This window comes from Struthio camelus, chromosome 3 (assembly GCF_040807025.1).
Source record: "Struthio camelus isolate bStrCam1 chromosome 3, bStrCam1.hap1, whole genome shotgun sequence".
Classification (NCBI taxonomy): domain Eukaryota; kingdom Metazoa; phylum Chordata; class Aves; order Struthioniformes; family Struthionidae; genus Struthio; species Struthio camelus.
Window position 1 is genome coordinate 83,679,825 of NC_090944.1, and position 13,408 is coordinate 83,693,232.

Here is a 13,408-nt window from a genome sequence, read left to right on the forward strand (position 1 = left end):
CCTCTCAAACCTCACCTGACTTCACTGACTAGCTTAACAGTATCTCTTGGATCCATTTAACCGAGGATCACGTACTTTGCCTGTGTGTTTAGTGCTGCAGGGAAGTCTAGTTGCCAGCCAGTCATATTAAATGACAAGGATGTGACAAGCTGCACAGTTGATCTTCCGCTGCGTAATCGGACTGTTTCTCAGACAAGAATGGTGCCCTGCGAATACTGGCAGCCAAGAGGTGCAGATGTGATGTAGGGCAGAGGTGCCAGTAGTCTTTTGCAGCAAGGCAAAGCAAACATCCAGGTCAAGGTGGCACTTCTCAACATGTTACAACTATTTTCTTGGGGTAATAGTTACTTCAAAGCCAAGATCAGGGGTGGGGAAAGTGGTTTTAGCCCACTGTGTGATGGACAGCCACTGTGAAGGACTCAGTTTGTCCTTGACGGGTATAGAATAACTGAGAAGGGTGCCATAACATACAAACCATTCAAAGCATATCCATAGAAGAGAGAAATTCCTTTCCAGCAGCCTTTCTTGGGATTTTCTGGCCATTTCCCTTGGTGGTGGATACAGTGGGAATGATCTCTTTGCTAAAGGGAAGTCTAACAGTCCGTTACTGAATGCCCAGAAATCCCAAATAAGGTATTAGAATTATCTATTGCATAGTAGAATGAGCAGACTATCAAGTCAGTCTCTCCACGGTGCCCTGAGCTGCTGTGATAATCATTGTTAACCTTGTAGCACACGCTGCTAAGTTCATCAGTAGCTTTAACAGCTTCATCAATGCTTTTGTTACCCAAAGGGGAAGAGCAGATAGAATATGTTATTTCTTCTTGATATAAATTTTCCTGTCTTTATTGTCACCTGGATCTTCTCCCTTCTGCTCTCAAAGTGAGCCAGACAATACAATACTTTTCACTCACCCTACGCTCTGCTGGGATGGGTGCTTAAATATACCCTTCTAAAATGTTTGCGTACTGCCACCGTGTCTACCACATGCTGTTCTCCTTGCATCCTGGTGAATGGCAATGTGTTTGGAGGGAGATGTCCCCACCTGTCAGGTCGGCGTTCGGCCACCAGCCAAGCTCACAGGCTTTGCAAGTGAATTCATCCTGAACAAATTCATTCTCCTTGCAAGCAGTGCAAATCCAGCAGCAGCTCACTTCTCCTTTCCTGATCACCTGTAAAGCAAAATATATCCTCAGCTATGATCCTCCTCAAGATGACACAGCCCCCACAGCAGATAGGTGCCACCTACACTGTTAAAAATATCACAGGAGCTCTGTCACAGGGACATTTCTAACGACTAGAAAACGTGAATCCTGATTCTCTCCCTACTAAAACTGGGGTACTAAAATTTATGCTGAGGAGGTAAAGGATAATCTCTTGGGACAATTCTGTTTTGTTTGTATCTTTTTTTTTTTTTTTCTGCGTTAAAAGGCACCATTTTCCCTTTTGATATAGAGGCACAATGAGCATTACGTTTTCAATCAAACTTCGGTGCAGGTTGAGTTCAGGCCAGTACGAGCAGCTCAGCCCACCTATGATATCTATCTCATAGTAAAAAGCAGTAAACAAAGGCAAAGGTTAGAACAGAGAGTGATTCACGATTCATATATATATGTATGTGTCTGTGTATATGTATATATATATATATGCATATATGTATACATATGTGTGTGTCTAACACACATATACACACAAATTTTCATTTATATTGAAGTCTCTTTGGGGTTCATTCCACAAATGTAAATAGAAATTAAAATAAAATGCAAATTAGAAAGTACACTGCTAAAATGATATAATGGGGCCCAGTAGATAATAAAACCAATATGCAGTGACCAAGAACATGGCCTGGAAGGAGCTCTCGTAGAGATAGATGTCCCTGAAAAATATATTTTGCTCTGCTGTGAACACTGCTATGTGTAATGATCCTACAATGAAAAGATTGTTTCCTCATCTTGTCTGCTTGTTTCGTTATGCTGAAGTTAAAGGAAAGGTTAGGGATTTCTCCAGCTCATGGGGTTCCGACAAGGTTTCTGTCTCTGCTTGCCAGAAAGGAGGAATCCAGCCTCCTCTCCAGCATCTTCCCATCCATCTACATGCAGAGCGAAGTGAAACACAAAACGTTTGTTTCATTGAATGCTGGCTTTGTGGGCTGCTTCTTTTGTTAACATTTCCTCCTGCAGTCTGTGGAGGGAGTCCAATAGACTTCAATGGGAGCTGGAGCTGGCATTCTGTATGCATGGTGCTTTCTTATAGACGCACATACAAACTACACAGTCTCAAAAACAGGGACAAGATGTTTTGGAGGGCAGTAAATATTACCACTCCAAGATTGTTTGAGTATGTCACTAAGCCTTTGCTAAATCATCAATCATCTATTTCTTATAGTATCACTGTAAATGGCATTTGCAGGAAATGTGGGTCCATATATGGGATTGTAAGAGTAATATGTCTATCTAGGAGTCTTTCTATAGTTTTGGCTTTCCTAAAGAAAAGGAAGTAACAAGTAGCACCCATTATTTGCCTTAGCTTGAACGAAGTTTGCTTGGGTCTGGTGAAAAATGATTGCCTGGTTATTCACGTTTCAGTATTAGAACATGGGTTTTCCTGGATGCACAATGTAGTGTGCAGTGCCCAATGCACACCTTAATCTGTCCCTTCCAGCAGGGCTCGCTGCACACAGAGCGCACCATCCCACTCTTGTTCATCTGAATCCGGTCGTCATCGATGTTGAGCACGCCCTCGTGCCAGGTGCCAATGAGGACATAGTCATAGCGATTTGGCTCTATGTACTGCAGGTTCATGATGTCATACCTGCAAGGAAGAAAAGGAGAAAACAAGTCACATCCTCAAGCATTTTTCTGCAATGTGAAGGCTAGAAATTTACCATGCCTGTCTCCTTCTGCCTCCCAAAATATTCACCTCCCAGGTCATCATCTAACTCCATGAACTAGAGTTTCAAGAAAATACCAAATACTATAGGATTTTCAATAGAATTATGGAAAATGATTGCCATATAATTACTGATTGCCTGTCCTGTTAACATGCAACCATGGAAAAAAAAAATTGTGTGTCCAGGAAGAATCTTATCTCAAAGAGAAGATGTTTTGCTGCAGATGCACATGTAGGCACTGGCTGGATCCTGCTTTGTTCAGTCCTTTTTCAGGATGTAGTCACTTGGTGACTGCATTCAGGTTGTTTGTAGGATAGCCTTGACCGGGAACTCTGAAGTAATTGCTCAATAGAAATACCCAAACTACTATGCTGTAAGTTAACCATAAGCACTAGTTCAACTATTTACATTACACAGTCCAGTGAGATTGTCAGGAAATTTAGCAGCCCAGGCAAAAAAATTTACTTCCTTGGCCTCAGCTGGTGAAGCAGAACTTAGCAAAGTTAATATAAAAGAAGCCTAAAACACTGCTACAATAAACATTCAGCTTCCTTAACTCCATCATTGCGCTTGGTGCATTGGGACTGATGCGTGCACATCCCTTCCTGCTAACTGTTTGGCTCCTGCTTTCACTCAGTAATGTGGCTTGTGCAAAGCAATGAGTAAGTAGGGTAATTTCATAGCAGGAAATAAGCAAGAGGGAGAATGAATACTGGAAAGAGCACAGGGAGAAAGAATCCCGAATGAGGATGTACCGAGACTCTGGGCTTTTCAGAAGAGAAGGGGGGGTGTGAAGTAGGTGGGGGAGTGCTTTGATTAAAAATGGACATGAGAAAGAAGGTTGCAAACAAGATATCAAAATTTGAGCTGAAACCGCAAAAGATCTTCTACTTTAGAAGCCTGGGATTTACTGCCTTGTTTTCTCTTCTCTGGAAAAAAAAAATCTCTAGTTTATAATGCATGTTGCTAATCTGTATGGGCATAGGAGTGAAAAGTAAACACAGTTTGAGCCATAAATAACAATCGGGATGCTTGGGCAAAGGGAGTGCTGTATCCATTTTTTTCTTTTCTCTGCTGAGGTTCAAACATGCAAAATTCCAACTGTCTCTGCAGTTCACAGAGAGAAGAGGCAGAAGAACTACTCTTTAAATGTGGGCCTTGTTTTAGTTTTGTGATGTCTCTATTGAAAGACAATTTAAAGACGCCATACTTACAGCTGTGCAGATTTAGACACCGGTTTTGTAAGTATGTATGCACAGACAGCATCTGTGCTGTTGCAGAGCTCCACTGAAGTCACTGGAGAATCACATGTGAAAAGAGACTCCTGCTACTGACTTCAAAGGAGCTCCAAGGAGGTGCAGAAGCCCAGCTCTGCAGCTCCATATTTGGCAATTGGCTGTTAATTGAAGAGTTCCTTAGAAAAGGGGAAAACTTCAAAGTCACCAGAAAGCAATTCCTCCTCATTTCCCTCTTACAAAGAAAGAACATAAGGAAGGAAAGTTGTCCTCAGGAAGCAGTGTGAAGAATCAGGATAACAAGAAGCAAATGTACTTTATAATGTAGATGCAACAGAGAGGAGTAAAATTAAGCAGGAATGTGCATGTCTCCTGCTAGCAAGCAGAACCTGCTTTGTTTTTAGTATGACCTTGAATTAGACCGATACACAATCAATTTCTCTGAGCTGGAAAATGAATTCAGGAAGGAGCATAAAAGATTACTAAAAGCTCACATTCCCTAATGGAATTTTTCAGCCTGCACAGATTGTTTTCATTTTTGCAAAAATTTATTATAAGGCACAGAATGGAATTAACATAGAGGTATGATTTTAAGTTGAAAGTAATTCTTACGTTTTCTTATAATACTGTTTCCTTCTCTATCAGTTATCTGTCAACAAATGAAGTATGCAGACTAGAAGTTCTTGCACAGTCTTGCACATGGCTAGTTGTAGTACCATGCATGCAGCTTTGAGATGCAGCTTGAATTTTGAGTGAAAAAAAAAATGGTCCAAGAAATACACTTGGTGTATGGAGATATGCATAGGTTCTTTATCTTCTCTCTCTTTTCCTTAATGCAAAGTTTCTGCTTTGAGACAGGAAGAGTTACAGGCCACTGCTGGGATACCTCACCCCATCCTCTATCTCACATATGTACAACTTCAACAGTTTTTAACAGCTAAGCCTAAGCTAAAAATGGTTATCCCAAAAGAACTGGGTTTCAAAAGAGTTGTGAAGCACTAAGAAAATAAGGATCATGGAGGCAACTGTATGTCACACACATATGGCAGCACTTACAGAACCCATGAAAATATTCTGCACATAGAAAACTGGACCCTAGGACAAGCTCTCAGGTATACTAGGAAATGCCAATGTGAGGTCATACAAACAAGTAAGTTCCTTGTGAGGTGAGCCATACCATGAGTCAGCTGGTCACAGGTACACTCTTACTCTGAAGTAAATGATGATTAGTCAGAGAGAGCTCATGTTACCTTTCTCCATAGCCATGAACTCAACATAACATCAGTGCTTGCAGTAAGGCTTCCTATGCTAGAAGGCAGAATGGCGAACAGCAGTGTTGAATAATGCTGGGACATAGCTGGCCAAAACTACCACCCATGGAACCTAACTCCAAAATAACCAAGCATATTTGCTGCACTTTCCTTTATATACTACATATGTTTTAAGCCTTTGCCTTGGGCATTTGATAATTTCCTCAAAGCATTGGAGTTGATAGAGTTGGCATATTTGTAGCCAGAACAGTTACTGAAGCTTTTGAATTAGGTACTGCTATATGGGTCTACCTCTAAGTCTAGTTAGGGTCAAATGTCCCTAGTTTCTGTTAACCTGTGAACATCAGCATCACTCAGCGCAGAAGAGGGTCTGTGTAAGGGTTCAGAGTTCAGCTGACAGTTGTCACATCAAATTGTTATGATTAGAGGCCTGCATAAAGTGCTTGTTGAGGAGGGGTTAGTTTCTTCATGCTTGCCTCAAGACAAAAACAGGCAGCTAGACAATAGTTTGAAATGCTCTGACCTAAAATACATGCATCTATCTCCAGCAACTTTCACAGGACAAAAGAAGGATTCAGGGTGGACTACTGCATCCCTCTCTAGCTATTTCTAGTAATTTGAGTAGTATGATTACAATGGAGAAAGCAAACGGAATGTACTAAATGAGAGTAAAAATTTCAAGAATTTTACCAAATTCTTAATGACGCTATAGTGAGCACAAACAGCTGTTGATTTTTGAAAGCTAAATCCAGGTCATTTGTGCTGGAGGCAGTACAGACAGTTAAATGGCCATATTTGTGCCCTTCTAACAAAGTTCTGCTTTACATTTTTGCATAAAAGCTCTTCAAAGAAAAGACTGAACAAAAGAAATAGGCTCTGGAAAAATGGCTTCATATTTTCTACTCTTACTCTGATAAAGCTTTGAAATCATGAAATGAGTCTGAAATAGAAAAAAAGAGTTATATCTAAACAAGTGATTAAGTTTTGACATAGCTATTATTCACTATTCAAGATAGTGAATAATATGAACATCAGGCAAACATAACTACTGGCATCTCTACCTGCTCTTGCCCTTTTGAGGGTAACTAGGAGCTTACAAGATTCTCTTGCTCAGAGAACCTCAAAGCTTTTGAAAGGAAAATATATGGAAGTTTTCTGCCTTCTAAGTCAGAACATTGCTTTATTCCATTTGTAAGTTGATTTGTTTAGACAATATGGCAACATAATGTTGAAAAACTTTACATATTTGTGTGACGTTCTTGCATTGAGAGAGAAAAGATGGCAAATTAGACAATTCCAGATCAGGTATTCTACTTTATTTCAGTGTGGCATGTGATGCTTAGGTTTTTGTTTCATTAAGGTATAAAAGTTCTTTGGGGTATTGATACAGCAATACAATACATTCACCTACCCACAAGGCGAGCTTCTGCGTGGGGCTGTGGGAACAATGGTACACATCTGAAGTCATATACCCCTAACTATAGTTTTGCATGGACATAAACTACAGCTGGCTTCCAAAGATCTGACCAGCTGTACAGCTCATGTTTCATTACCAAGGCATATGTCACTATTCTCTAATGTGATATTGCCCATGTCAAAAACACCACAGACTGATTAAGGTATGTAACAAAAGATTAAATAAACTTTCTTGTCCAAACTTGCTAACTCCAGTTATGAAAACGTAAATGAGAAACAGAAGAAACTCTACCTAAAGTAACCCATCAAATTCTAAACAGGAATAAGGAATAATAGAAAGGAATAAGTTCTATCATCCTGACCTACTCAAAGAAATATCCTGATATAAAATTTCCTATGTTTTGAATTTAGGAACTGTTCATTCTAATTTTGGGCTTTGTACTCATTACAGTTGCACAAATGCTCTCAGATAACAAGATAAGATAATAAGATATATTATATAATAATAAATAAGATTTCTGCTAAAAATGAAAAATTACACCTAAAAATCAAGCCAAATAACTAATGGGCAGACAATGCATCATACACAAAACTGGAGTAACACTTTTACAAAGAGAAATCATATATAATAGACTTACAGCTACACTAAGCAGTAATTTTGCAGTGCTATTTACGTTGTATGTCCAAATACACAAATACACAGAAAGCAGCACTCAATGAGAAACAAGACCAAAATGACCAGCTTTTTCTTACTATTTCAATGTAACAAGGTGTTTAAATATATATACTATTTAAATATAACAAGCAATGCAAATAGCAAAATGGTGCAAAAGTTAGTCAATGTTGACAAGAGTTAGCAATAGAAATATTCTTTGAAGGCATGTGCTAGACTGCAGACTCTTGTTTATTCCAGAGCACTCTTTTTGTACAGTGTTGGCACTCAGATGCATTTATTCAATATGCCCAAAGATGGAGTCAGAGAGTCTTTGATAACACTTTAATTATGCAGTAAAAAAACTAACTTTCATGAAGTAACTCCTGAGCAGAGATGCATTAATAAAGAACTGTGTACTTCAGCAGCTGAATTAAATTTATTAAAAACAAACCCTCAAAAATAAATCTATTTGTGGGATGTCTCACTTAAAATAGCTGGACAAAGCCCACAGTACTAAATGAAGAGGAAAAGATTTCTGTCATCTGGCTCCAATAGGAGAAAGAAAGGTGATGTACAGGTCCACAAAGTTGCTGTCTCTCCCATTTCTTAGGTTCATACTGTGTCTACTAGAGAAGGGAGGACAGTAGCAGCTGTCATAGTTTGAATTTACTGGACCCAAAATGAACAAAACATTATACCTTTTGGCAAATAAAATTACTTATCTGGCTCTGTGCAGACCTCTCTTTAAACTTTGGCACAGCTGGGCTTATCTAGAGTGAAACAAGCGAAGGAGCATACGCAGGAGTTCAGCAAGCAGAACTAAATAGCCTCCGGCAGGGATGCTGTGCTAAGTCCCAGGGGCACTTGGAGCAGCCGAGTTACAGTTGGAAAAGCATGCCCTTTGCAGCCCTACCTTCAAAAACTTAGCAAGCAAATGCTTCATTAAATTCCAAGTACTTGTATTCAGCTTTGTACATACTGGAGCCCTGATACTGAGCCCCAGTGGCAGCTCATACACTGAAACTCTGCAAGATACAAGGCCAGTCATCTCCGGAAATGCTAGAGATATTTCAGGCTGCACTGTAACTCCAGTCCCAATACAAGCTGTAGCTATCAATATATCATGTGTTACCAGTGTTATTCCTACCTGCTAGTAAGACTAACCCAGATAACTTGGTTGCTGTCTCGCAGTATGCGTGCTGTACGCTTCAGCAAAACAGCCAAAGAAATCTCCATCACCAAACCCAGCAATATCCGTCCCTCCCTCCCCAACAGATGGTTTAAGTAGCAGGGATGGAACATTTCTTTACCTTCCAGGGGCATCTCCCTTTTCATCAAACCAAACTTCTTCTCCAGAAACACCAATGAATGAGGACTTGAGGAGGAATTCCAAGAGTTTGCTGCCATCAATTGGCTTCATAGCGTCACACAGCCCAACATGTCCGGGACAAAGGGAATGGTGCATATTTTGGAGGCCATGAGCCATAGCGTATATAGCATTGATGACAAATCCCATTTTACTGTCCTGCACGTAGTTTTCTTCTAGGCTCTCATTGCCTGCGATAGTGAGAAAAAGGTGTCATGAACAAAGATGAAATAATAACATGAAAATACAAAGCAGTAGTGAGAGATTAAAAAGTGTTTCTTTTCACTCAGAAGAATTTCTCTCATAAAGTTTAAGAAGTATATAGAAGGTGCTAGCAATGAATTTTAATTAAAACTTTTTTTTTCATACATCTTTAATTCCTTGAAAGTGAATTGGCTCTTAAGAAAGCACCAGTGTCAACACATTTAATATGTTCTTTGAGGAATTTTTGTTTGTGATTTCACAGTGTTATTTATGTAAAGAAGGGTTAAACATCTGTGTATCAGAATGATACGTCTCAGCTAGAACAATTTTTAAAGGTAATTGACATAAAATTTATCTTTTTGTCATATATCAAGTTTTTTTGAAATTTCAGATTTTTGAGGGCCAAGATAACAATTCCCTCTCAGTGTTAATAAGCAAACAATTGAAATCAGCACCACCTGTCAGGTTTTCAGAACTGATCATTCTAGCTAAAAGTCGTGGCATATATGCCAATTCGGAATTACTACAGAAAATTAAATAAAGGTCGTAACACTAAAAGATTTTTGTATAACTGCAGCTTGAAAGATTCTACATTAACATACATTGAAGTCCCTGGTTGTTGAACAGAAACAATGTGGCAGTGAAAGCTTTTCCCAGATGTAGTTTTTGACTCTGATCTGCTGACATTCAGGCACAGCCAAAGGGTGCCATTTGTGGTTGCATTTCAAGACAGACCCCTCTGGGGACTGGGCTATTCCCCCATTGCCATCAAGAGCTGCTGAACGCTGTCAGCACTGACCCCTAGTCCCAGAGGACTCCTGGGCAAGCTGGAATTAAGAAACCTCTATTTTCTCTGCGTTCCCCTGAGTCATTTTATCTCAATATGCTCAAAGCTGCAATATGCTTTTATCTGCAGACCTCCCACATCAGTCAGTGCCTAACAGGCATTTGCCATCCAGGTTCTGTTACTTTGTCTAAGTAACACCTTGTCTGCACTAGAAAAGTAGGATGTGTGAGAGACTAGGTGTTAACTGACACTTTTTAAATCTAGGTTAGGGAAGGTAGTTGTCATTTTAATACGAAGAAAAGAGGAAAATCTACAAGTTCACTGTAACTTTCAAGTTAAAAAATAGCTCTCTATCCTAATGTAGATGTGGTGTGGCTTTCAAATCAGATAGTGAAGGTGATCTTCAAATTTATCCTTGGAAAACCCTCTGATTTGGTAGTTATTCTCAGTTTGCTTGCCTTACAACGCAGAAATGTCATCTGGGAATTCATTAGGACAGCATAAATCCATAAGGCAGAGAAGTCTAGATTTCTTTGTCTGGGTCTCCCTGGCTCCCAGGCCATTGGTGGCAACTAGGCAAGAAACTGGGCCCCTCATTTTCCAGATGAGTCGAGCATAGCAAGCAGTTATGGTAGTGAAGAAAAAAGCATTGTGAAAATCACATGATCTTGACTGAATCAGTTCCTGTGCTCCTCAGCCTGCTGCACCTTTGCCAGCACGACCACCGAGCAAGCAGCAGCCAGAGAAATGTTTCCCGGTACAATACACCTGCCACTTTCCTTGCAGCAAAAGATTCATAGCTCCCATTCAGACCACACGAAATCAATACCTTTCAGATCCATGGTCAGAAATATAGAGAAAATTGAAATGTTTTGTGTACCTTCACAGAATATGCACGTGGATTGACAAACACCCACAGAGTATGTCAGGGCACGTACAATGTACTGCATACAGTACACATGGAATAGTCTAGACATTAGTTGCATCAAGATCTTAATGTGGGGTTTGAATATAATATCTCCAGGTGTGCTTTGTCTGCTGATTAGCCTCTTGGGATTAACACGCTATGAATTTATTAGCGATTCTGCTTTCTTGTAGGTAGAAAATGAACGTGTTCTCCATCCCTGTTTGAAAGAAAGGTGGAAAACTCCTGAACTTGGCACAGCAGTTCTTTCTTTATTATGAAACTTCTAGGAAGCAACTAGCTGAAAAGGTCACAAAATGACTGGTAAGTCACAGCACTCAGTGGCAACGGTTTCCTCCTGCAAGTTTATCTCAGATACCTCTTTAATTTCTCAATTAATTAAAAAAAAAGGAGTGTAAACATTTCAGTATCAATGACACTTGCAGGAGGCAATGATAGTATCCATATGCTTTTCCTGAGATAAACATTCATATGGCTGCCAGAGACAGAAGCCTAAATGTAACAGAATTTGCCAATGTTTCAAAAAGAGGCCATTTTCAGAAAAGCATGGATTTGGTTGCTCATATTTGAATATAATATGCATGCCACTAAAGAAAAAAAATATTTGGCAGTGGGAGGATTTGTTTTTGACTAGTTAGGAGTAAACATCTTGCTTACATTATTGAGGCTACAAGCACAGAGTTCCATGCTGGAAAGGTGACGGCCTTGTTTCACTTGTGGAAATAATTGCACTCTGATGGAAAGTAATATATGAAGCCTCATTATGGTAATAAATAATCCACAGATCAGTAACATAATTTTCCCTATGTATAAATAAGATATTTCCCAGCAAATCCACCAGAGAAGTCACATGGCTTACCTAAACTTAACTTCTTGCTGGCAAAATCTATTTTACTTCATTTTCATCATTATAAATTATTGATATACTTCATGTATTAGTGCTTTTAAAACTCACTTATGACAATCCAGTAACAAATTATGTTTTTTTAAATAATTGAGAACATGCAGTTTTGTTCAGCTTGAGATAAAACAGAGGCAATCTCTGTTCACTTCAGTTTTCATAGAACAGCTTTTTAATAACTGTAACAACTATATGTTGTTTGTTACGGGGCTTCTCTGTGAAGTTGTTAATTTTTCCTCAACATACATTTTAAACATAGCAAAAAAAAGAGCAAAGCAGAACTCTGGATTGTGAGACATCTTTAGTTTTTTCTCTCCTTCTCATCCTTTGGAAAAAAAAAATCATTGAGCTACAGAGGCTAATCGGAACACTTGGGTAAAGTAGCATTAAACATAGAAAAGTATTTTGTTAGCTTTCTTATTGTTTAGGGACTTTAGTTTTCACTAAGCAAAGAAAAATTGTAAGCCATATGAGTACTGGATTAATCGAACTCTGAAATTAGGCCATTATCTTTTTGAATGATCTTGAAGAATTCAGTTATCCTAAACTTCGCCCTTACTTAATTTTTTAGTGGATGCATGCAAATCTTCCTGTTAATGGTTTCCTTTTAATAGTTCTTCAAAAAAAAATTTTTTCTTATCGCAGTTTGGGTTTTATTCTGTTTCCATCGGCTCAGTCTTAAAGATGAAAAGGAGGGGATGGTACATACACACATAGACTACTGAAAAAAAGAAACAAAAAAACCCCACACCCTTGCTATACACAACAGCAAAAATTGCTTCTGCTAAAAGTAATACCCAGGTAGAGGGACGAAGATGACAGATCAGATCAAAATTTCATGAAACTCAGTGTGACTCTTTTGACCATAATATGCCTCAAATCTAAACAACATTGCCTTCAATTAGATACTTACAAGGAACTGAATATAAAGCCATCATGAACTGAGCCTGATACCTTTGCTATGAAGTAAGTATGAAACTACCTGTGTTCTGGAGAGCAAAGTGGATACTTTTGCAAATCTGCCTTGATAAACTGAAATTAAGAAGAAACTACACTATCAAAATTATGGCTAGGAGTGAGCTAAACTATAACTTATAAGGTAAAGATAGGAGAAGTCTAGGTTAACATTCAGGAAGAGATTAACCACAAAGGATTATTTGTTTGCTGTCCGGCTAGGGCAGGAAGGAATTTGGGAAGGAAAGAACTGTAAAAACATTTTGGTTTGGGACTCTGATCAATACTTAACCAGTTGGTAAATTTTGGACAAACACATACATTTGATAAAGAACACAGTCTGTTTGCAGATGACTCCTGATTGGAAAAAAGAGCCAAAAATCTGCTGAATAAAATTGTTATAAATGATGCTTGCTCTGGAATCCCCAGACAGTTATAGTGTTTGTTATAGAGCAAAACTAACTTTCAGCTGCTGAATATTCAATGTCATATTAAAAGAGATTTTGCTGCCTTGGTCAAGTTAGCAGCTATTATGAAAACTCTCATCTTTTCTGGCAGTCCTAATAGAGGTCTAAAGGTCCTCTAAAGGCAGAAATGGCATATGCGGCCTCCTTTTTTGGCATCAGTCTTTCTTGGGATTAAAATGCTCTGTGGGTGGCTCATATCAGATTTTAGCTTTGTTGCCAGTTGTATGGTGGTGGCCTGTGGTCTACATGAGTGCTCATTTAAGCAAATAAAGCATTTTGGAAGCACAGTCAGGGCTAAATCTCCCTGGGAAGATGAAAAGAAAAGAAATCTCCCCTA

At 39.0% G+C, this 13,408-nt stretch overlaps 1 protein-coding gene across 7 annotated transcripts in view; it reads right to left on the minus strand.

The window, feature by feature from the left end:
• The window catches only part of GRM1 (glutamate metabotropic receptor 1), a 197,495-nt gene that overhangs the window by 36,090 nt on the left and 147,997 nt on the right, over positions 1–13,408 (minus strand). For all 7 annotated transcript variants that reach the window (XM_068938806.1, XM_068938807.1, XM_068938809.1 and 4 more), the window contains exons 5-7: positions 8,778–9,024; positions 2,643–2,811; positions 1,046–1,172 (exon numbers count right to left, since the gene is read on the minus strand). In XM_068938806.1, the coding sequence (XP_068794907.1) occupies positions 1,046–1,172; positions 2,643–2,811; positions 8,778–9,024 (543 nt within the window). The remainder of the gene's footprint in view (positions 1–1,045; positions 1,173–2,642; positions 2,812–8,777; positions 9,025–13,408) is intronic.